The sequence below is a fragment of the Coturnix japonica genome, chromosome 1 (assembly GCF_054131305.1).
Source record: "Coturnix japonica strain WE chromosome 1, WE-NBRP24, whole genome shotgun sequence".
In the NCBI taxonomy this organism is placed as follows: domain Eukaryota; kingdom Metazoa; phylum Chordata; class Aves; order Galliformes; family Phasianidae; genus Coturnix; species Coturnix japonica.
The window spans coordinates 149,057,232-149,083,931 of NC_140663.1; the positions used below are offsets into that span (position 1 = coordinate 149,057,232).

At 33.5% G+C, this 26,700-nt stretch overlaps 1 protein-coding gene across 9 annotated transcripts in view; it reads right to left on the bottom strand.

Moving 5' to 3' along the window:
* Positions 1-26,700, bottom strand: part of PCDH17 (protocadherin 17) — an 85,901-nt gene that overhangs the window by 33,182 nt on the left and 26,019 nt on the right. For 5 of the 9 annotated variants that reach the window (XM_085554151.1, XM_085554158.1, XM_015851690.3 and 2 more), the window contains exons 3-4: positions 23,961-24,019; positions 23,609-23,781 (exon numbers count right to left, since the gene is read on the bottom strand). The exons of 1 other annotated variant lie outside the window; for it this stretch is intronic. In XM_085554151.1, the coding sequence (XP_085410277.1) occupies positions 23,609-23,781; positions 23,961-24,019 (232 nt within the window). The remainder of the gene's footprint in view (positions 1-23,608; positions 23,782-23,960; positions 24,020-26,700) is intronic. 3 more of the 9 variants (XM_085554157.1, XR_014948566.1, XR_014948570.1) reach the window with 3 other exon arrangements.

Sequence of the window (26,700 nt, forward strand, 5' to 3'; positions counted from 1 at the left end):
CATAATGGAAAGACCCCACCAGATAACACTGATTAGCCGCTGCCTTGAAGGGGTGAGGTCATAGAGAGCATGATGACTACTTTATACCAGATATTGTATTTCATTTTAACTCAGTTAATGGCATACTCCCTTCTCTCTAAAGTAGATTGGCTAAAGTGTCGTCTACCAGAAAAATGTAATCTACAACTATCCTCCTTCAGAAGGGAGGTGGAGACAGGAGAGGTTATACAGACAGGCATAAGGGATTTATTCTCTGCTAAAAACTGAAGGTAATATGTAAAATTTACAATTGCATACTCTCTATCTTCTGCAAATTAAATATATTGTAAATATCTGGAGAAAACTGACAACATTTAGGAGCTAAGCTACAAATAACTCTGCATTAGAAGTCTGCGTTCAGATTTCACATTGTGAAGTACTGATGATATGGATACCCAATATAAAAGGAAGCAGAATAGCTCAATACTTACCATGTCCTCTAAAATTTTATTCATTCCTACCAGGGAAAGATTGTGAGCTCTTCATTTTGACACAACGAAGGCTTACATTAGTAGGCACTTTGAGGTCCAGCTCCCCACCTCTCAGTCCCCTTACCAAAATTTTTCTTCAGTTACAATCACACATTAGCTAGTGTCCAGCACAGATATAGATGTTCATGCCTGAATATAAAATACTGAGTGCATATTAACAGCCATGGCTACCTGTACCATCACTTCTCTACAGATATGTAATTCAATTCTTGGGAAAAAAAAAGTCATTACAATACAACTAAAAATAACACAGCTCCTCAGCAGGTACCACTGTGGTGAGAATAACCCATCACAGTACTACTCTAAAAGTCTGTTGTACACAAGCCAGTCTCTGCTTGTTCACTATCAGAAACAATACATTTTGCATCATCACTTACGTGGTTTTCCTCATCTGGCATGATACTTGCAATCTCTATTTCTCAGCTCTGTGCCCCAGGGACTAAAACTATCAAAGTACAAGGAAAGAAAAACACTAATAAAAATGCAGTACCAACCCATCTCATGAACAGAATCATAGTCACCTTTGATTTTGTACGTGCTCACAGCCCTATCCAAGACAGCTTCTAAATTACTACTTTATAACACTGAAAGCCAGCTTGAGAAAGACTCTTGTTTTACGAATAGCTGGTACGTAACACACACAGCCTACCTCAGACAAGAATATTGATTCATTATAACTAGTACACAGTCTTGCATCTAGAATTCAATTCAAAGAATGGACTACTGTGAAACTTTATTACAGTGGCAAAGCATACTGTTCTTTTGAATGGTAAATTACAAGCACAAAAACAATAACTAAAAAAAAAAAGGCAATTAAATCTACTTAATCCCCACTTCCTATAAGAATATATCAGATCTAAAAAATTAAGGCTCCTTTAAAGTGAATGGAGTGGGTCATTAACAGCTTGTTGAAGATGTCAATCAACTGAAGATGTGGGAAGAATTTAAATACATGTTAGTACTGGCAGTCCTCATTTCTTGATTTTCTTTTTGTTTTACTAAGCGGCATATTTCAGTCTTGCACCCCTATTGGAACTAAACACTTCCACACAGTGAAGATTTCCATTTATAAATCTTTCACAAGAAAACTCCTCTAATACCAAATATGTTGCAAAACCTCATGCTCTGTACTACTTTCTTAATCCAAACAAATTGAATAGAAATAATTTTGAAGTTTGGTATTAACATCTTGGAATTTCGTATATATCTAGATGCATTTTATATGTATTTATACTGCTCTGCAAAAACTGATTTTTATATATGTTGAGATGTTCTTTTATTCAACAATATATATGTGATTGTTCTGTACTACAAGTCTGAATTTTCTGGTAAAGAATCATTCACAGTAGCCATTCATAACTTACATGAAAAAAAAAAGTATTTCTTTGATATCCTCTTTATAAGGTTTAAGTTAGGAGAATATAAAGCCAGTGTTCTGAACAGCAATGAAAACTGAAAAATTGAAAAGAAATCTGCATCATTTGCTCAGGTCAGAATGATGAAAGTACACATTTGTTTGGGTATTTATAAGTAAATTGGGATTCGTAATCTGATTAGGTCTTTAATATAAACAGAACATATTAAACAAAGAATAGTAGTGGAACTACTATGCTCTTATCTGTAAATATTATTTATAGTTAAAATATCTCATTTGAAATCCTCAGTTTAAGCATTTGACACCTTGTACTACACACAATGATAGATTCCACCTTGCTATAATCCTGCTTCGTTAATCTGAAAAGCTAACTTATTGCTTAAAGATTGAGACCTACATTTTTACACATTCAGAACAGACATTCATTCAAGTTGTATGCAGCCCAAATAGCTTACATTAAACAGATAAAATTGAAGGAACAGCTATCATAAATAGCTTGAGACTGTCACACAAAATCTTAGCTTTATGTATCAGACTTTTATCCAAATGATGTAATTTTTGTAGAAGATGAATAAAGTGGTTTCTCCCCTCCCTCCCCCTCCCCCAATTTTTCCCTCTTTTTTTTTCTTCCCCACTTACAGAATCTGTGAAAATTATCATAGAAAATTTTGTGTCAAGCTGCTAGAAATTGCAGAAAACTGTAAAAACTCCATCTATATATAATAACTGCTCACTTAGTAAAATGATATTAATAATAATAATATATTTTTTAAAGATGTGTTTTTTGGTTTTGTTTTGTTTTTTGTTTTGCCATGTTTGGTGGGGCTTTATTATTATTATTATTATTTTCCTCTAATCAACTTTGAAGAGAGGATTTCTGACCTTTCAGTCTAGCAAACACTGTTTTATATAAAAGACCTAATTTTGACAGAAACAAGCTTCTCCTCTTTCTAGGCTGTGGCTTCAGACTACGTAAAGCTAACATCAACCAGCAATATAAGGCACCTGCTCAGGAAGCATTCCCACCCTGTTTCTTTATTATAGCACTTTCATGTTATTGGTTCAAGTGCCTAAAAGAACAAAAACTAGCACATTGCTGCCAGACAAAAAAATAAAATAAAAATAATAATAATAATTTAAAACAAAACAAAACATTTGGATATTCAAGCCATGACAAACCATCAGGAGCTAACACTTGCCAGAGACAATCTGTCACTTATTTATCCCTCCTTTTAAGGGAGGCTTTTTTCTTGCTTTAAGTTCATTAATTACATCCCAATTATTGGCCTTTCTAGGCACCAACTGCTTCCATTGCTAAAGAAGCCTGGGCACAAGCGATTTCTAGGATGTGAAGAATCTCTCCATGTAATTTTGGACTACAAGCTACTTGTCTTCACCATATACGTGACATAGCTGATACAAACTGGACCCTGGCTTTACATATACTTCTGAAGCAAAATCATCATAAAATTGTCACAAAATTCAAAGGTAAAAAATAGCTGTATCATACAGTTAAAGAACCACAGACTCACAAAGTAGTTTGAGTTGAAAATGACCTTTAAAAATCATCCAGCTCCAATTCCCCCTGCCATGATCCACCTTATGCTAGGTCAGGTTGATCTAAGTCCCAGATCTCCTTCTAGGAATAGAGAATAGATAGCCTCTCTGGGCAACCTGTTCCAGAATCTAACCACTCTCAAGGAAAGTAATTCTTACCTTATATCTAATTTAACCTTTTAATTTAAAGCCATTACTTCTTGCCCTATCACTACACACCCTGACACAGTCTCTCTCACTTAAGCTCAGCCAGCCAAAAAAAGAAATGATAGCAGAAATAAAAGCATTCAGAATATCTAAATACTAAGACTGTCTTCTGTTTCCTTAAATCATACATTTTGTGCTAACCCAGCACCAAAAATTGAAAATATGTTTAAGATGAGATGGAATGGGATAGGATGGAATACAGTTCAGTAGGAAGAAATCTTTAATGATTATCTAGTCCTTCACATTAAACATACAGAAAAAGGAACAGAAATTCCTTCCTTTTACCTCAGTGTTTTTGGAAAATATTGTCTCTTGTTGTTGTTATTGGATTTGATAGCTACCATGATTATGATATTCTCTTCCTTTTGTAATTAGAATCATGTGGAAATCTTAGAGTAGGAATCAGGCATAACAGGAACAGAACAAGATAACTAGTTTAAAAGGAAAAGCTACCACAACTTAACATGTCAACAACTCGTATTTTCCACTCACTCTCAAATTGCTTTCAATGCCTGTTCAAGAAACTGGTCATAATATTTAAGGCTTTTACTAAGTAGGATGCATCCCAGAAAAATTCTCTGTTCAATGCACAATGAGACAGCTGTGTCCCTCTAGGCTACTCTTGTGAGTGTGAGCCTCTCAAGGCTAGAAATAAAATGTTCTCCTTTGATAACTGTCATTTGTTAGAAAATACACATCACAAGAAATAAACAGGGGCTCCAGTTAGATTCTCCTACACTGAGGAAGTAATCAAAGCCAAGAGCAATAATGAAAGTTAACAAAAAACAGAAGCTAAACAGCAGTAAAAAAACTATCTGTAAACTGAGGGTTGGAAATCAGAGCCCATCATTAAATCCTCCATGACTACATCAAGTATCACAGAGTGCTATGGATCTACTAGGATGTACATCTTGCCTCTGGCTTCCTAACCACACATCTAATTCTTATTCTTGTAACAGGCAACTAGATGAAACAAGGGAAAAAATGAATTCAGTAGGGTTGTGGGCTCCCACTCTGTATTTTGTCCCAGTAAGAAGCTAAGCACAAGCAGATCTCACCACATGGATATGATGAAATCTAAATTATGTGAGTTGTTAGATGTCACAGATTGTGATAAGAGGCGCCTGGAAATATGAATGAGGTGTAGGTAAGATATGAATCGTAAGTACACATATCATATTTACCTAAATGAATGTGTGGTATCTGTCTTTTTACTAGATATATGACTTTTTTTTAATATTCTCGTGTGTTTTACAAGAAAACAGGAGGGTTTTTTTGTTGTTGTTGTTGTTTTGTTTTTTCTTTCTTTTTCTTTTCAAATGTCGCTACTGACAGTTTATTATTTGCCCAAATTCAGTCTCCTCACACACTATATCTGCAAAACAGATGGAAAAGGTGCTTTGGAATCAAAATCATTTATCTTGGATAGAACAAGAGGCAAGACATGCTTGAAGAGTTACACCACTGACAGTTGCCACTGAGAATAAAGCACATAAAGCTAATTCTCAGCATTCATCAGGCTAGAATGCAAGCTCAGATGAACAAAGTTGCAGGTATCCTTGTCTGGCTTGAGCTGTTCAGCCTGACAATGCAGTGTGCCATACCTTTACTTTCAAACCTGTACTGTTCTTTTGGATGTGGAAATCATGAATAAAAGACTGATGGCATTGCTTGTTCAAATAAGCAAGAAAGCTATTGGAAGGACACTACTGGGTCAAATACACAGAAAATATTTATTTATGGGGTGCATTTTAAATATATTTAAGATATTTAAAAACTGTCTCTATGTGCTTCTGTGCAACTTGCTCTGGTTACCCTGCTAGAGTAAGGAAGATGGAACGTGACATCCTAAGTTCCTCTCCTAGCTCAAACATTACATGATTCTGCAAGTTTGTGATTCCACAAATTTCAGCTTCTACCTTATCTTTTTACAAGAAAAAAATAAATTTGTTTTTGTTAAGGCAGATGAAGAATTTTAAATATATTGGACTTCAGTAAGAATCAAAAAAATTTAAATCTCTCATCATTCTGCTAATTACAAACCTGTGAAGTTAAAAACTTTAGTTCTTTCTTCACAGAATCTTTGGTCTAATGTAGGCTAGAAAGTTGGATGTGTCACAACGTGAAACTGTTAATACCATTTAACTAACATTAACATTCTACCTATAGCATCTGTATGGCTCAAGTGATACCCAGTATACCTTTGGTCTAGAGCAGCTCTCATTCTGCCTGGCAGTTCTAGACAGGGTTCAGAAGTTAGCATAGCCAAGAATCACGGCTATGTGATAGCTCCATTTAGCATAAATTTCATATTGGATTTTACTTTCTATCTCAGTGAAAATTCTGTGTGAAAGGAACAGTAATTAAAAAAGCCCATAACTGCTGCAAGGTAATACAGATTGAATATATTACTGTAGCCAGATTGCAACATTTGGTTGAGGGAATTAATCATTGTAGTCAAAGTCTTCATACTCTCTTTCTACAAAGGTAAACTCTGACTAACTCTGAGTATACACACATTGCTACATGCTTCTTTCTTATCTTCCAAATTCTCCTATATCAGGAGAGATCCATGAAGCAGGCCATTGGATACAGTGCCTTAATGTGAAATATTTCTAAGATGTACTACTGAATGATGGAGTGTGTAAGATCACAAGTGTTTGACTGAAAGGAAAGTAAGCTTCTCTGAGGCTACCAAGGGAGAAAACACTGGAAAGTTAATCCTTATCAATTATATGGGTGAGTTTAAAGATTTGTTCAATCACATTAAATGACTGTTTGGGTATTCTTATATTCTTGTTCTTTCCTTCTTGTTCTTGTTCTTCTTCTTCGCTTCAGATTCGGTTTACTATGATTCACTTAGGAACTGATATAAGCTTAGCCAAATTTGCTATATTTTTAGCACAAATAAAGATATCTACACTGAGATTTAGAGTGATTTGACTAATCCACCTGTAATGCTAATTTGGACAAATTTTCACAGCTGCTCCAATGCAGAAAAAGACAAAGGCATTAAGACATGCACTATAATGGGAAAACAAAACAAAACAAAGAAATAGTGACAATAATGAACAGTGATAATAATAAACTGATGTTTATATTTCAAGTGGCAATCTTAAACTCTTTCTCAGTGAGACATCTAAAAATATCCTTCTAAAAGTGAGGAAAGTCAAAATGACAACGGTGTAAGGAATAAGGCTAAAATAAGCATTCAGTGAGTTGTGTAACTAAGGAAGAATTAAAATGTCTGAAAAATACTGCCTTTGATGTAGTATAACAAGCAAAAATGTAGACTATATCTATTTCACAGCTATTCTTATTCACTAGAACACCCAGGAATTGTAAGAATAAAAATCAGAATTAGTTGAAAATTGGAAACTGTGGCAGTGACAGAAGGCTAACAATACAACCTGGTTTTGTTTGTTTAGCTGTTGTTTTTGTGGTCATTCTTGTTCCAGAAAAAGGAAGAAAATGTTGCTTATTTTTTTACTTGAACCTTATAAATATGTACAACAACAGCATATCTCTTTCATACTGCTACTACTAATAAAAAAAAGGCAGGCTTGAATCAACTGAATCATAAGTCAAAATTCAAGATGAAAATGAGGCAGCTGTTGTAGTTTCACACTCATATACATTTTTGAATTTGAGAATTCACCTAGACAAGAGGAGGAAATATTTAAGTAAGTGACCAAGGGAATTTTTATTGTGAATGGAACAGAACAAAGAAGAACAGGCACCATGTAAGCCAGCACAGGGGGGAAAAAAAGAAAAATAAAAAGGAAAAAAACAACAACAACAAAAAACATGTGATCTCAGGTGATTTGATATCTACAGTAAAACCAGAAACTAAATACTCAAAAAGAATTAAATTTACCATATTCTGTAGTTTACCACTTTTGGGACAGGGAATAGAAAAGAACTTCATCAAATAAAATCCCAATTGAATAGGACACAAAGAAATTGGTAACCAAATAATTACTTGATTATTTACAACCCAGTTACTTGGGTTTTTATCTTTTTATTTATTTATTTATTTATTTTAAGGAGAAAAGAGAAAAGAAGAGCGAAAAAGTACAGTGGCAGCTGGTTCTAAGTGAGGAATCCATTGTAACAGATATATCATAGAGCCAGTGGAAATGAAACTCAGAGTAATCATAATGCCAAGATACATATTGTATATGTATGCTGAAGTATACTGCACTTAGAATAACTAGTCCAAGAGTATATAAGGGAATAAACATTGCTATTATGATTTATTTTTTAGCATTCAACAGGCCAGGCTGAAAATATAGTTATTGCTGTGCTACATTGTAGTGCTGGCCTAAACCTTTAAAATTTAGTGTCATTCTAGAAAAGAAAAAAGGAAAAAAGAAAACCAAAAAAACCCCCAAAACAACAACAACAACAACAAAAAAAAAACAGTACAGTTAACATTTAACTTCAAAAATGGAATCTACTTGCACATGACAAAGCATTTTAAAAGGAAACTGAAAAGGGCAGGTAAAAGACTAAATGCTTGCAGACAGTGTAACAGACTGCTTAGAGATACTATATTAGGAGTTTAGAGTAACTGTACACCACTTATCAAAAACACTTAAAACGAACAGAAAAATGGCCAGCATGTGAAACAGCAGTGTAAAGGAAGCTATTAGAAGTAAAAAGATACTCTTAAAAAACATGGGGGTTGTGTGAAAATTAGAAAGACTAAAGCATGGAACTAAACCAATAAAACATTACAATAAAATGTTTTGTAGGTACAGATGGAAACTATTGAAAACTATTTGTTGTGGCGTAGTAAGTCACAACTTTACTTGTCACAAGTCACAAGTTTACTTGGAAAAAAAGAAAGAAAAAAAAAAACAAAAAAGAATAAGAAAGGAAAGGAAAGCACGCCGGAGAAACAGTGCATCATTGAAGGTGACAGAAAATTAGCATATACTGCAACACTGAAAGATAAGGTCATATTCAAGCTCCCCTTCAAACAGGAAAAAAAAAAAAAAAGGCAAAAGAAGCACAGCGCAAAGGAGTCTAGGGAGATTCCAACAAGGCAGTCATTCTGGGTATATAGAGCAGTCATAAAAATTGCCTGCAAGTGGAAGATGAATAGTTCACATTTTAGAGAAAATGAGTAAAAAGACTCCTAACAAAACAGCAGACAAGATGAAACCCAAATATGAAATTGGAGCATTGTAACACTATCACTTTAATTAACTTTGGTGCCAAACAAACATAACACGGCAAACGTGAGTGGGAAATTCTGTGACTGTGAGGAGCTGCAGATAGCTGTTGTGGTATTGTGTGACTACAATAAAACGACACATGGGACTTGGTTTCTACACGTGCAGGTAATGTACATGATGGAAAACAGTAGGAACTGTCTAAACGCAAGCTACAAACTATAAAACAGATCTTAGTATTATCCTGGACAGTTAAATGAAGATTTCAACTCATAGAACATGCAGAGATCAATTAGAATGAGAAGCATTCTTGGAGAAGGAATAGAGATTTAAGCACAAAACATAACTTTGTTTAAATCCACAGCTGCTGCGTCTAGACTTCTGTATGCAGTTCTGCTCATGCAGTGTTCAAAAGAATATAATAGATGATCAAAGTTATGAAAAAGCTTTCATAGGAGAAGAGATTAAATAAACTGAGCTTTTTTTTTTAGCTTGGAGAAAACACAACAAAGGGAAAATATGAAAAGATTTGTGAATTGTGATTGTCAGTGAAAAGACTAATAGGAAACAATTATCTACTGTTTCTCCTAAAGCAAAAACTAGGCATTGACAGTGAAGTCATCGCATGGTAGCTTCAATCAAAAGAACTACGTCTGTGCACACACCTAAGTACACTGTGGAGATCACTGCTCGGGACATTAATGATGCAAAGGCTCCACAAAGCAATTAGACAAGTTCAAGAAAACTCCACCCAGAATTGATACAAATACATCTTATTTATTTTCTTGGATTCTCTTATTTACGCTTTTAAATGCAAGGAAATGTGTGTACATCCTATAGTCTTCATTTAATCATTGGAGAATCCGTGAAAATTCCACAAGGTGACTTAGACTTTGCAGCTAGGTGAATGATTGAATTACCTTCAGCTGGTCTAAGTGAAGTGCAAACACATGTACATTTGCCATAGGCTAGATGATGAGAGTCAATTTGTTACCTGACAGAAACTTCCACAGCTCTCAACCCTTACTAGACAGTTGTATTCATGTTTTTAAATGCCTGCAGATGTATATCTTATGTACTAAAGAAAATGTTTAAATCAGTGCGGTAGTTGCTGAATCAGTGCTTACGCTGCACCTTCCCCTTGATTTTTATTACTCTTCCTTTCATATCCATTATTCTGAATGCCAGGAAGCTATTTTTAAGCACTTAGTTCAGTTTAATAAAATATATTAAAATATCTGTACCAGAAAAATTGTAAGAATTTCTTATTAAGAACTTATTTTCATAAAATCAAATGCATAAATAACTAACTACGTGACTACTGTAGACAAGACGTATTTTACAAGGATATCATTTTACAGTGTACTCTACTACAGTGATATGGAAAAAAGACAGATGGGATCATGATTATGATTAGTCACAGAAAGCATACATGATTTTTATAGATACCATTGACAAAAAAAGTCAGATGTTAAGAAAATTTGGCCACCCACACAGTATTTAATATGATCACTACTATTACGAAATTAGCACTATTAGATGAACTTTACAGAATTTTAAATAAATCTCTCCTATTTCTGAAAGCATAATACTTAATTGTGCTTATTTACAAAAGCTCCTCTAAAAGTAATGTCTCCCATTTTATTCTGTTGGCCTCCAGCATCAGAGGCAAATGTTAGTGGTATGGCAGTAGAGGTGGGGTATATCTTGCCAATATTCTGTTCTTGCTGGGTGACAGATGGAAGCAGAGGAGCAGACAGACAAAATGACACCTGACAAGGAGCTGTGTATGAAGCACATGTGTGCCACTGAGTTCCTCCTTGCAAATAAATGGCACCCATGAATCAATGAACATCAGTATTCACTGATGCTTGTTGAATATTTATGGAGACCTGTATGGGAACTGTTGAATCATAGCCTGAACCTCTGATTGATCACCTGAGGTGAGCACTGAGTCAGCCGTGGGAGCACAGGTGAAGGTAATTCACCTGTGTGACCAGAAAGGGTAGAGCCTGTTTCCACCTCTCTTAGACTCCACTTAAGGGCTGACTACCACTGGGAAAGGATCTCTCTGGAGATCACTTCTCATGGAGGTTTTCGTGAGCCTAGAAGAACACATGTGAGCTCTAATAATAACAAAAAAGTACTTAGTCAGCTTTCAGAAAAGAGGTATTTAATGCTGAAATTAGAAACACTCTTAGTGCAATGAGATTACCTATCAGAACTGACTCTTGTATAATGATGCATGACAACATATAAAGGAAAAGCTGTGTACAGCTCTAAAAAAGTGGATGAGATGTTATTTCAGTTCTTATCTATTAACAAATATGAAATAAAAAAAAATACTAAAGCATATGACAGTCAAAGGTGTCTGACTTGTGCAACACATGAGATTTATTCCTTGAGGCATTTACTTCTGAGGGGTACTTACAGAGTTAACTATATTTTGTAAGGTTACTTTGAACATGAGAAATTATGTGACACATTCTTGACAATCCTGTTCACTTTGCCAAAAATTGTAGTTCAGTCTCTATCTGTGTGAGCCTTGCAAGAAAACAGAATATGTTCACCATTAATAACAGTGATACTGATTAGCATCTTGTGAGACTGGATCTACATTGTGAAATACTGTTGGCAAAGCTGTGTCATCTAGAATTGTGAAAAAAAATAAAAAAATAAAAAAAATGACAAGGTCAGTTCCCACAGCTATTTGGAAGAAAACCCTATCATGCACATAGTCATACCATTATATATTTAGCTAAGTTTATCTCTTTCAGAGAGGGTACAGAAAAGTTAGGAGACCTTTTGTGCCAGTGTGGGCTACGTATCAAGTAGGTGGCTCTGGCAATAGTTAAGTTAATAAGAGTGTCAGCTATTCTGCTGCAGATAAACCTAGCTTTACCATCATTAATGACATGCCCTTCACTGGTTGTGATACAAGAAGGTAGACCTCAAATATCTTAAGTAAATATTTACTTAGATTTAATAAGATTGTTACTATATATTTGTGAAATGCCAGTTGATGCTTAAATGTATTTGCCAGGGATTAGAAGCTATTCCAGAATCCACTGCTATTTAATGAACATACAAGAAATGCCTTAGAAGTAATAAGAAGTTAGGTTTAAGAAGATCATGAATTACTTCAAGTCACCAAGTGATAAAAATTTACTGAAATTATATAAGATATCTTTATATAGTGTTAGAGGTTAATCCTTAAATTAATATTTTCAATTCAACCTTGGGTATTAAATTAAAATAGCTCAAGTGGTCAGAAAAATTTATTTTGATTTTAAGCTGAGGACCATGTAATCTAAGACCATCCCCTTCTTATTCTGTGAGTCATCTCAGTAAAGTGTTTTGGCACACAGGGATTTTTAGAAGCCAAAGTACAGGTTGAGCTCAGAGTCTAATTTTAAATCTCAAACATTCTAGTTTTTATTGCTTCTGGTGCCAGTTTTGGCAATAACAAACCAGTAGAAAAACCAAATAGATGAATATTTAACCAAAGCATCAAAACTATGAACCTTACACAGTCACCCAGCTCTGTGAGTGAAAAAAAAAACCAAACCTGCTTCCAGCTACAAATACATGGAAGAGAGAACAACAGCTGTGCAAATAGAAATCATATTCCTCAAACAGAAAAGAGATTCAACACCTCCACATTATGACGGTGGTGAAATTGGAAAGATTAGTTGAATAAGTTAATGATGATGCCTCCAGAAAAAAAAAATAAAAAAATAAAAAAATAAAAAAATTAGCATCTGTAGTCTAAGTAAGACACAGAAGCCGAAAACTTGGGATAAGCAATGGCTAATGTGAAAAAGCTGTTTCCTGGAAAAAAAAAATAATAATAAAAAATACTGAACTACAATGACTCTTTCAGAATTTTAGACATCAGTGAATACTGAGCTACATGAGAGTTACTTGCCTCATGAGTGTTTTGTGAGCATATTCATAGTGATTCATATAAAATAGGTCAAATTAATCATGCTCCAAAAGTATCTGTTTCTCTCTTCATTAATTCTAAAGCATTTATCAATTAATTAACTATGTGTTATGAGGGTGAGTCTCACAAAAGCAGGTGATATGGTAGATGAAATGACAATGACCAGGTTCCCAAGAGTTTGTGTACTGTTCACTTCTCTAGAAGTGCTGAAAATGTAGATGTTTGTGATGTTAAGCTTTTTTTTTTTTTCAGTTTTCTTAATTAAAAGAACTTTAAGATCCAAGTTTTTGAGTTTACTTCCACTTATGGAGGACTAAATGTTTAGGAGAAAATCTGAGCCTTAGGTTTTAGTTGATTTTTGGAAAGCTACAGTTCACTTTAAATCTGCGTAAATTAGTGTTCTCTGGATTTCATTACAGTTCTAAAGAATATTCTTGCTGGTTTAAACTTTTTGCTTTTCTTATTATTTTACAGAGTGATCTGTTTCTAAATCTGTTCTTAAATCTGTTCCTAACAGTAAGCTGAACAAAGACACCACATCTCTGTGTAGATATATTAAAATTATGATCATCCGTATTTTGATAAAATATTTTTGTTCAGTTACAAATAGTATAATTCAGCAAAAGAATGCTGATATTTGACGTTGGAGAAGGTAAAAAAAAAAAAAAAAAAAAAAAAAAAAAAGTTACATTCAGTTGATTTGTAAGAATAAACAAGAATAAACAAATACCACATCATGCTTGCCCAAAATGGGTAAGGTAGTAAGGTGGTATCACTCCACTGACTATAATTAAGCTCTGCTCCAAAAGAGCAAGTACCTGCCCAATATGGGACACATTAGAATTTTTAGTTGCAGCTAGCCTTCAGGAAAATAAAAATTCAGATCATGTTTGTTTGTTTGTTTTTTCAAACAAATCATGTTTGTTTGTTTGTTTTTTCCAGATAATTAAATGACTCAACAAAAACACACTAACTGAGGGTTGAACAGCCTTCTTCAGAAATCCAACTGTGTTTATTACTTGTTTTCCTTCCTTTTTTTATGTTCTCTTGCTACAACTTACAGTTCTAAGATTTTTTTTGCTTTCTTCTTCCTATAACTTTGCCTCTTTCTATACACATTGTACAGATCACACAAAAAAAAAATAAAATAATAATCAAGTCTACAGTGAAGAAAGTAGCTGCTGTACAGTATTCATCTTTCAAGTATGCAAGTAGAAAATAAAGATACAAGAGTCTTTTTTTAATAAACAATAAGACACCTACTGTTGTCATGTACATTTGTGAAAAGCTGCTGAAGTGTATTAAATTTGCAATGGTCTGAAATTCTACTGACAGCTTATTTTAAAGAATTTAAAGTTATCTTTAGGCTTTAAATAGTGAAGAAACTTTTCATCTTTAAATAGTAGCTTATTTTGTCTTACATAAAGAGGTTAAACAAGACCTTCAATCACTTTAAAATATCAGCAAATTACCAACAGGGCATTTCTAAAGCTCAGACAGAATTTAATTCTCATTAATCAACTAATATATTATTTTGACTGTGTTAAAATTCTAGCAATATAAGCACTTCTGCCATTTTCCATATACTGTGATAAAAATTTGAATGTACACAAAACAAATACATAAAATTAAAGAAAAAAAAAGGAATAAAAACATGAATAAAGAATGAATAAATATCTGAATGTAATACGAATATGGATATAATTATTTTTGTTCATTTGAAAGGTATCCATAGTTAGAACTTCATAACTTTTATAGACATATATTAAAAATAATGAAAAATAATAATATATATATAATATATATAATATAATAATAATAATAATAATATATATATATATATTCCTCCTTTCAATTGGAAAAAAGAACTTGGGATAAGCATATGGACACATTGCCTTTTAAGATGTTGCTAGCAGTAACAAAATTCACAAAGAAAATTGGCAGACTCCTCAGTTTGAATCAAACTACCTAACCATACCAAGCTCAGATATTAGAAAAGAAATAAAACTAATACCAGCACACAAAGTTTAGGACCATTCATTTTCAATTGTGCACAGAGACCCAGCAGACACTTCCCTTGGCTTTGTAGGTTACAGATGTCTCACACAAATTTTTCCACTGTATTGAAATAGACAAAAGTTCACTTATGGGTCTGTTGTTCTTAGTCTTTACTCAGAGCTTTTCAGGTTTGAACTGGATTACTAGGTAGAGATCATGTTCAGTGGACAACCTAAATTACACTTTTAAAAATAAACATATAAGTTATTAAAACTTCTAATTTTTCCTATATTTAAGATTCAGATTTTGTTTAAAAAAAAACAAAAAACAAAAAACTATTTTTTTCATGATCATCACTGAATAATATCTCATTTGTGCATGTTGTGTGCATACATAAACACATCACACTACATAAATATTTGCACTAGGGGAACTATTAAAAGAAGAAAAAAGATTTTTGAAAATTAATCACATACCCATTCCCACTGATTTTTATGAGGCAGTTTGTACACATAGAAGAAATATGGTCATATACTGAAAAGAAAAACATTTACATGTCTTAAATAAAGTTTTGTTTTTTGCCATGCCACACCATGGTTATACTGGGCATATGCTCCTCTCCATTTCATGCTGCAAAGGGGAGCAGATGGAATTAAATACAGCTTGGCATGCAGTATAGAGGCAGCCGTGGAGCTGTATTTTTTAGTACTACACAGTCACTACCAGCTACATATACATTAGAGATGAAACACAAAAAAAGGGCATGTCACCTTCAGGAAAGGGTAGTAGTCAGAGAACATCTGTTATACATGCAGTGTTCCCTGTAGAAAGAACTGAAACATGATGAAATATGCATCAAAAGTTCCCTATGCACCGAGGTACATTAAGTCCCTTTCAAACCATATGAAGCCCACTTGGGGAAGGGAAGTTATTTGAGTGTGGCAGCTGGAATAGAAGAAAGCAGCAGCAGGGAATGGAAACCAGCTGTTCTGCCATTCTGGAAATAAGGATGGGCAGTAGGCACATAAAGACTGATACACTGCACGCATATATCACTGGTGTACAGAGAGGAGACAAAGTTTCACTGAGCAGTAATTAGCTAATCATGTTGCAGCTCTATGTCTGAGCAAAGTCCTCGTTAAATCCTAAGTGCTATTACAGTATATCAGGGAGTCTTGTTGTGAAGCACTGCACAGCTCACATTCTTTTCAATTCTTTCACAAGCTGAGCTCTTCCCATAAAAGATGTTCACAGACAAAAGAGTATAGAATAGGTCAGTGCAATTGTTCCCTTTCAGAACACTTTTCTCAGGACTTGTCAGTACATCTCACCCTTAGTTTAATTATGACATCACAAAAAGAAGGGCTAGAGTGGATCCTCTGGCCCTCAATAGGTTAAAATAAACATGGTTTATCACTGTCAAAAGTATATTTAACCTGTTTAAAAAAAAAAACACCAGGCAGGATGATTCTTTAATATACACAGGCAGCCAGCTTCAGTGCCTTCAGTGTATATTCTTATTCATATTGAACACAAATAACTATCCTAAAAAACTAAAAAAAAAAAACAAAAAAAAAACCTAAAAAAAGAAAAACTAAAAAAAAAAAAAAAAAGGAAAGGAGGTAAGGAAGGGTGGAAAGAAGGAAAGGCAATCATTGCCCTATTTACTATTGTTACTTTGTCTAAGTCTTTACTCAGTTAAGCTAATTGAAGCTCTGAACAAAACCAGTTCTCTCAGTAGTTGCATAAAACACTATTTTCTTCTGCTAGATCACCTGTCTGTTGATTCTGAATTTATCCATGTCTTACTTAAAAATGAGTATAGTGTCTGTCATTACTGCAACTCTAGCCTGTATTAAATTATAACACTTTTCTTCATTTGAAAATCAAAGGAATAGAACAGCAGAAAATAAGTAAGTACACAGCAAGAAAGGACAGAGTGAACTGTATACAAAAATTAGAAGATACACTTTATTCTAGAAGTACAAAAAAAGAATTAATGTTGTTCTAACTGATGCATTACTCAATGGAATAAATAATTTCTGTCCCTTATTTAAGACACTTCTGTTGATGTTTTCCCCAGATGAAAATAAAACTAATGATAATTAAAAATCAACTTCAAGTTTCCAACTAACAGGCATTAGCTTTACAGCAGTCCTATCTGCAGAACATGGGTTTTTTTAATCAACTTGGTAACAAGAACATGGCTGGAATGTACAATAGGACTGTAGCAAAACTTGAGCAATATCAGTTTTCACCATATCTATAGTTTTTTTAGCTTAGTAAGAGGAGATACAATAATACATTGATGATATAAAATGAGAAAGAATGGAGATGTATATGCTTTAATTGTCTCCTTTATGTAACCTGATAAACACACACATACACAGACTAAGAGGGAGGAAATAATCCTCTAGTCCTGTTACAATAGTTTGTATGATATTAAGTGTCCATTCAGTGCATAGATATATGCCCTAAAATTTCCATTAACAAAAGTAAGCACAGCTAGAGAACATCCATTTACAATCCAAGGGAATGCATAAATCCTTTAATGATGAAAGCTACCACTTTTATGATTTCCTCATTTCAAAAGTTGTTGATCTTTCTATGCTCCCACTTTTCATTCGATTTATAAAAAGAATCTGAAAATAAAAATTGTTAGCTGAAGATAATGATTTTGACATAGAAGGGCCTCATTTTACTGAGAACAGCACATACATCTCTTGCTCTTCTAGTGGGAATAAAGCAAAAAGATAACTAATGGATTCTAAGACTTCCAAGAACAAAACTGCAACACAGTGACTGAGCTCAGCCCCAGGAAAGTCAGTGTCAAAACAGGGAGTACAGAAAGGAAGTAATGAGATTTACACTAGTGACAGGCAAGGAATATTCTGCTTTGTTGCCTGAAAAGCAAAGCTACAACACCTTAATGTTAAAATTTACATCTAAATCTAGACAAAAGAGTTGTGTTAACTGACTTTTGATCTTGAGGCACGTTATGTAATCACCCAAGAATACACTTTTGTTTGTCTTTTTGTTTGTTTGTTTGTTTGTTTTAATTTCTATTTGTACAGTTTCAGTCCTTTAAGGTGTTGGCAATAATATATCTAAATTGATTTGGTTGTGAAGCTTGTAATTAAATTAAATCAATATACACAAAAAAAGTAAAAGAGAACTTTCAAATTGAATTAATTTGTAATTATAAGAAAAGTAGAAATGAAGGAAGAGGGGAGAAATAAATTACCTGAAAAAATGTAGTGTAACACAGCAAATGTTCCAAATTCAGCTGTGCTGAATGGTTGTAGCCCCTTTTTTGTTTCTCAGTGACACATTCTGTGTGTGTATAGATGCAGAAAGTTATTTCTGAAAATCAGTTACAGAAACTTCCCTCATAATCTGAGGCTAAATCTATTTATTAAAAGTGTTATACACCATTCACAAAACTTCACTGTTACTATGTGATAATAATCTCCCAGAACCTAAAATGTAACTCATTAAAAATCTGGTTTGTCAGAACTCAACTCTAGTTGAAAAGCGGGATAATGGGCAATAACAAACAGCAATAATAGGCGATGGTACTCTGATGCAAAGTGCATTCACTGTCACTTCAGCTGCCAGGATGTTTGCAGTTTTTCTATTTTGTATCAACGAAAGAAGCTAAGAAAGTAGTCAAGGTATTAAGCTAATCCATTTCTTCTCTATTAGGATGCTAATGCACATCCTTTTCTCATTTCTTCCAAGACAAGCTCCTGCTTCATCAGATTTCTCCTTCCTCACCTGGATAGCTTTGCTTGAACTCCAAAACTGCTCATGTGAGCAGAACATGCTACAAAGAATCACACCCCCTTCTAACAAGGAAGCACCAAACAAACTGGACTCTCATTTTAAACACACCTGACTATTACTCAACTCACACGTCAAAGTGCCACTCTTGAACCTAGATTCAGTATCAAAATAGCTGACAGGAAAAAGTGAGCCTGAATTCAGAGTAGAAGGCTGTCTAAAAATAAAACTTTAAAAGACATTCAAGATAAAAGCAACAGAGGGAGAAAAAAAGGCTTTGTCTTTATTTTTCAGAAGTATTTGCTCAATTTTTTCACAATAATTTCATTAACAAATATGTCATAGATCACTGGATATAAACATGAGGAAGGTTATGACAGTGATCTGTGTAGCAAAGGTGACTGACTCATATTCCTCTGGTAGATCATTAACTTAGATTCAAAGGGGGAATATTTTTTCTAGTTTCTCAAATGATGCATTGCAGAATATTTGCATAGCCTAGCTGAATCTAAGAAACTCTTGCAAACATGTTACCTTGGTCAGCTTTAGACTGTTGAGTTTAAGGCACTATGAATATTTGACATTTTTCATAGTAAACCTGTAATTAAAAATGCAAGATACTAATATAAAAGCTAAATATCAATAGATATTTAATCTATGCTTCAATGTGTACCGTGGACTTCAGAAGAATGAGACCAGTGATAATGCTATAAATTTTCTTAAATTCAGTACTATTCTCTTGACCAAAGTATTCACAGTAGAAAATAAGGAAGGACATTCTGTCAGATTAAATGTAATAATGAATGTGTTAAAAATGCACTAGAGTGGATATGGAGCTGATATAAGGAAATCATTGGAAAGTTCAAAAAAATCATTCTTAAAAAGATTCTTATATCTACTCTGATGCAGATAGATATTGTAGAATATTCAATTTCATGTATCTTTCTTTTTAAAAAATTTAGAATAAAAAGGAACAAGTTACTACAGTCTTGTTCCATGAACATGTTCAGAGGACCAGTCACAGAATCACAGAATCACAGAATTGTAGGGTCAGGAAGGGATCTCCAGAGATCTTAGAGTCCAACCCCCCCTGCCAAAGCAGGCTCCCTAGACCAGGTTCCACAGCTAAGTGTCCAGGTGTGTCCTGAATGTCTCCAGAGAAGGAGACCACAAAAAACTATGTATAATGCTTTTCATAGAGATGCAAAATATCATTGTGATTATGAAATAAGTGTTCTATTTTCATGTGATATTTAATCTCTTATTATTATTATTATTATTAATTAAATAATAATTAAATAATAATAATAATTGCTGAAGTATTCTAGTCACATATATCTTAGCTTAAAGATGTGCTGTTCCACAGAGAAACCTGGTAAACTGGTCTTAGAGGTGTCTCTAACACCAGTGCTGAAGTTTTCTTTTGGTCTTTCTTCATGGATCTACTTCCAGTTTTCCTTCATTCTTAGGACCTGCACTACCATTAACCAGGCAAAAGCACATGCAAAAATGCCCCCTCTATGGGATACAAGTGTGAACAGCAAGCATTTTGAAAGCAAGATTTCTGTTGCAGTGAGTGTGACACAGTTAAAAAAAACAAAACCAAAACAAACAAACAAACAAACAAAATACAACAACAATAATAATAATCCGTTAGAGATATATTAAGTCAGAAAAGCCCAGGAAAATCCAAGAAAGCAATGACTTCTAAGCAAATAGGAGGAAAAAAAACCACTTCCCTATCTCTACATTGTTTTACAGTTTAAAAGATAAACATTCTAAGGACTTACTAAGAAAGTTTAGAATACACATGATTATTTTGTAAATATAATTTATGGATTGTAATATCATTTTCATGTTTCTATGTCATTTAAAGAAACACGGATTATAGTTTTTATGCACAAACCACAACAAATAGAAATATTATTCTATTATTTGAACATAAAATGTGTGAATAACATGTGCTTCTCCAGGTGGAGCAAAAAGGAATTTTTATGTAACTTGGCAAACCTATTTAAAACTATTAATTCTTGTAAGATTTGTAAGTAGAATGTAATGATCTTAAACTGTCTGAATCTCTGAAAGGATTTAAAGTCTCAGAAACAAAATGGGGAAAGTAAAAGATAAGCACGACAAATGTGTCTAAAATCATTCAATTGAAAAAGTAACAGTCACATGGAACAGGACAGCCGAGTCAGTATAAGTAGAGAATAAGTAGAGAATCTGATCTGACCATAGACAGACAGATACTTTTATGCAGAAAAAAATGGCTTGGAATTTACAGAGAAAGAAAAAAGTAATACCTGAAAGGAGACATGCCTGTTTTAACATGACTTATTGTCCCAGTGTATTTTAAAGGCCTTTCTTTTACCCCCCATTTCTTTCTAGAAGTTAAATTATTTTAAAATCTTTAAACAGCAATAATCCAGTAATCATATCTGTACCTTTACTACAAAACAGTGAATTCCTACCCTTCAGCGCAACCTAGAAAGATGACAGAACTGACAAAAACACAACTTCTGATACTGGTTCAGGTGCTGCCATAGAAAATTTTTTCTATCAAGTTCTTCACCCCCTTTTCACAGAAAACAATTTTTCTCTAAGGAAAATGAAATACTCTTTATACCCAAATCACATACACCATATTTCTTACTCTCCTTCAGCGTGGGATGGGATGGGATGGGATGGGATGGGATGGGATGGGATGGGATGGGATGGGATGGGAGGGGATGGGATGGGATGGGATGGAATAGAGTAGAGTAGAGTAGAGCAGAGGAGAGCAGAGCAGAACAGAACAGAATAGAATAATGCATAGCAAAAGACATTTTGTTTACTGTCTTTCAAAAGAGAGGAGCTACCTTGGACTAAAAGCCCTAATCATACGATACTCAATAACAAGTGATCATTGATTTCATTGAGAAAACCATCTTGCAACACATTTGTTACTGCAATGATTTCTAGCCCCATAAGGTGCCCACTGAAGGTTTAGTTTTTGTAAAATGCTAAATGATTTTATTACCACACACTTGAGATGGATGTAAAAAAAAAAAAAAAAAAAAAAAAAAAAATTAAAACAAAAGCCATTAACATTTGAAATTATTATTATTACTGTTTTGGGGCGGGGGGGGGGGAATGATTCACCTCTCATCTCTTGATGCAAATTATTTATCTTTTTTTAGTAAAAAGTATCAAATAAACACCTGCTGCTGCAGTACAGTGGCTAACAGTACTTAACATTCATAGTTCAACTTTTAATAAGAATGTGAGGAATTAGTATGAGCCACTGCCATGAGCTCTTACCTGATGAATGAGGCCCTCATAAAGATATAATGATAAATGCAAACCTCCAAATAACTTTTTTTTTGTTATAATGGAAACATGCAATAGGAGTGATTGGCTTAACCTGCTTACTAACAATTTATATTTTGAGCTGTATACCTTTTAACATTATATTGACAGATTGCAATAAAATTTGAACCCTGGCTATATAGTGATTTTCTAAAAAGCTCTCACTTTTTAATTATTTAGAGCAGTAAATTATTTTCCTAATGAAACTTTTTGAATTTTAGAATTTTGTTTTCATTGTTGTACTTGATGGGAAGAAATCCAGCCTTTATGTTAAAACAAAACTGAAAAAAATAGATACAGTTTATTTAAAAAGAAAAAAAAAAAAAAAAAAAGTCTACTACTGCATCTTTATACAGATCAATGTCTAATTATAAGCAGAGACTTGCTGTGCCAGAAGGTTAGGAAAAAATAATCTTTCTGGCATTTATTACTTGGGAAATAAGGTCATATTTGAGGTCAATCCTCAAATATACACAGAATAAATTATACTGCAGCATTCTAAATATTCTACATAGCACAAACCACACTGCAATCCCAACATAACCAGAAACGTGTTCCTAATGACTGTACAACAGTTCAGACTGGGCTAGCTACAAAAAGAATCTAGATCCAATTACTGAACAATTAATAAAAAACTTATATTTTTTTCTGCTTAATTATAAATGTACTTTCACAATAACGTTGACTTATTTAATCATCTCTTAACTTATTCTAAGACTGAATAATCCTTTACACAATTAACCTAAAGTAAATAGACAAAACATTCCAGCAGTAGTGCTCTTTCTTATTCCCTACAGTCTAGGCAAATTCACATAAATACATAATACTAACGAGCTCAGTTTGATAGATTTTTTTTATTATTATTATTTATTTTCTGTTTTGTTTTGTTTTTAAGTTTTTCTTTTGAAATAAAAGATCTCAAAATTAGATAAAGCATATCTGGAAAAAAAAAAGCATTTGATAGAGTTTAAAGAAATAAACATGCTTATTTGTCAGAATGAAGGCTTGCAGAGATTGTGATCATAAGTAATTTTAGCTGATTCACAGACACTCATCTTTGATACCTTCCTAAAATGTGGGTGAAATTTTACTAAAAATCAGACGATTATCTTATTTGACAAATCTCATAGTACTATTAATTGTGAAATCAACACTACAAATAGAAAAATACATTATTGAAATGGAAACACTTTCTGATTGGGTTTTACTGTTGTCTGATACCCCAAGTCTCTTTTCTTTTCCTCACATCCAAAATACACAAAGAATTTAAATGACTGCTATTCTTTTATCTGTTGCAGTCATGTTTGAGTTGAGTTTTCAAATCACACTTTGGTTGAAGAACAGTATATAATATATCACAGGCAATGCCAGTGGAGATAAAGTATTTTCTAATCATTTTAGAAAAGTACTATATATATATATATATATATATATATATATATATATATATATATATATATAAATCTATTTTCGTTCTATGGAAAAAGGATACTTGTGGTTTCATTTCATGTTCATTCTGAAAGATCCTGAATGCTTTTGCTCTGGGCTAGCTACAAGATTTACAGTTTCCTCTGATAGTATTATCAGAGGGCTATTCCATCCTGTTACGCTGCAACTGCACCTCTAATAGGTTTATAATGATGGCTTAACTTTACGCTTTGTAAGCACTGGAGACTTCACTCACCTTGTTCAAGTGGCTGGCTTTTAGTTGAAGTAGTTTTCATCTTGAGTGCCTCCCTAACAGACATGTCACAGCAGGAGCCTTTGTTAGTGTCTTGGTCACTGTCAGCCTGATCACTGTCCCCATGCCCGCTGTCCCTCAAGCTGGCTCTTTCTGGATCCTTGAATGTGGAGCTACTGAAATACATATATAAAAAAAAAAAAAAAAAAAAAAAAAGAGAGAGAGAGAGAGAGAGAGAGAGAGAGAGAAAGAGAGATTTGTATTTACTTGTTCTAAGTTGAATCGTACTCTCTGCAAAGCAATTTTGACAAGAATGCAAATGGGGAAGCCGAGAAAGTTATTTAATAGGCCTTACCTTTGAACAAACTGCTGCCTGCTGCCCATGTAATTGGGCTCTGCGGGAAAATTGTCTGTCTGCGAAAGAGAAGGAAAAAAATACGTATAGTTGTACACTGGACAAATCTCCTGCAGAGCAACAAGATTTCCTAGAGGAGAAATGATTAATAATTCAAAAATTCCCTTAATCTTCAGATTTGTATATTTTAATTAAATTGGAAAATGCTGGCATGTAATTATGTGCTCAGAACAATTAAATGATTCCGGTCCACAAATTACCTGCTAAAGTAAACAAAGAGGCTCCAATAAGTGGCATTCTCTGTGAGCAACCTGACAGATGACACTGTTTATGTTTTTTCATTAGTTAGATATTAAGACTGATGGTTACTGAAAATGAGAGGAAAAAAAAAATACTTTTGTGTATTACAAAAGTGAATTATTCAATAATACTAATTTTTAATCATAATTACATCATCTACTGGGATTCTGAAGCCCTTACTACTGCAGTGCAGTTTCATGTTTCTACAAAACACGCAAATTAAGAAAAGCAAAGAAAAGAAAAGCAGAGAAAAGGAAAGAAAAAGAAAGAAAGAGGAAAAGAAGAAAAAGAGGAAAAGAAGAAGGAATAAAGGAAAAAGGAAAAAGGAAAAAGGTAAAAGTAAAAGGGAAAAGAAGGAATATTTATACTTGTTTAGCTCTTGGGGTTTAGTTTGTTTTTAAATGCTACTGGAAAAGTGCAAGTAGGAAAATATTTGGGTTTTCTCTCTTTAATTTTCATCAGTATTAATAGCTACATCTGAATAATGAGAACCACACATGCAAACAAGAACATTAAATGATTGTTGCTGACAAGTGGTTTTAAAAAGAAGATACTTTCATTAACTCTGTCATGAGTATATTTTTAGCAGCATAAGCTAAGTAATTGTAGAAGCAGAGGTATTTACAGCATCCAGACCAACATGGAGTCCTGCCAAAGGGAACTGAATTCCCCTTGTATCATCAGCTGAAGTTCTTTGGAAGAGAGACTGAATCTTTCACAAAACCCCATATACTGCAGATTCGTGCATGTCACTTCATCTTGCAGCTGACCTAGCAACAGAGCGCCTACTGTTTTCTGCATCACTTCAGATCACACCACTATGCTTTTCAGCAGCTATGAGTTTTCCAACAGCATCTCGCATATCAGCATCAGTAGCACAGGCAGCACTCAATTAATGGAAAGCCCAATATGAGATTTAATGATGTACAATGAGTGCTTACACAAATGACTGATCTCCTAGATATTTATTCTTCTTTCTCACTCTCCATTTTGTCTTTTATGATTTATTTTGTGTTGCTTGGCTGTTTTTGTTTGTTCACTTTTGGCAGGCACATGTTAATTAGAAATATTTGATGCCCTTTGTGTCATTGGAATACTGGACCTTGAAAAAGACATATGAAGTTACATTTGAAATGTAATAGTCAAAGATGGTCACAACAGAAAATAAGCAGCCACATGCCACCCTCAAAACATATGTGAAATATATGTGCTCATGCATATCTTGTGTGTTTAAGAAAAATCACAAAAGATAAATTGCCTCCTATTCTTGATTCATGAGGTATATTTACACCACACATTTTTCACATTTTTCTTACTGGTGATTGAGTCTTTTGGTTTTAAGAAAATAGAATTATTAAAAATAAAAATTAAAATTAAAAAATTGTGTTCTCATTTTGAAGTAGTTTATAATTTAAGTTATAGTGTATGTTGCAAATGACTTTTTATCATACCAAAATTACATACCCTTTGAAAATCTGATGCACAGAAAGACAGCTGTTCTTTAGAAACATTAAATGGTGAGCTTATAAAGGTTCTTAAATACTGTCCAAGAAGAGCAAGCAGTACAAAAGAAGAATTCTGAAGATTAGGCACCTAAAATCTGGTGTGGTGCCACTGCTTTTCCAAGTCTGCTTTTCAGAAGTACTCACATTTTCAGCTACAGATAGTTAAACTTTTGCAAATCTAACTGCTTCATCGAGGGGGCTTTACACATCAAGAAACAAAGAAGATCCTGTTTTTAATCAATGTCTTTAGAATAAAAATTTGCCTTAACTGCTAGCATGCTTAAAGTTATAAGCAGAAATACTAAAAAAAAAAAAAAAAAAAAAAAAAAAAAGGAAGAAATGGAGGCATAACATTCATATATTTAACTTGCAAGCCAGCATCTCTTGTGAGAAGCAAATCCATATCATATATATAATTACAACATACACAGTGTCTGATACTTCTCAACCCAAATAAACCTGCATAATTGCAGAACTCATATCTGTTTTCTAATATCTCAGTTATAGATGCCCAAGAAAACTAACCTTGTGGTTTGTTCTTTTTTTTGTTCTTGTTTTTATGCAAGAAATGTGTCTACTCACTCACACAGCAGCTACTAGAATCAACACTTCTATTTTTTATGATGTTGTCAGACAGGATGTCTGTTACAAAATGCATTTTCATCAATTCTCTTCTATCTGATTAAGAAACATAAATCAGACTCTTGCCCTGGAATTAATTATAGCAGATCCTTAAATGTGGTGCTGTCTATAATATTCAGATCTATAATCTGAATCATGGTCAGAACTGGTCAATCATTTTGTTTCTGCACTGTCACAGAAATAAAAATGTAACACAGTAGCCAAGATATGAATTTTAAAATAGAAGCTATGTAAAATTCTTGGTTGCTGTCATAATAATGGGAGGTGCTTCTGAGAAATTCTGTATTTATAGC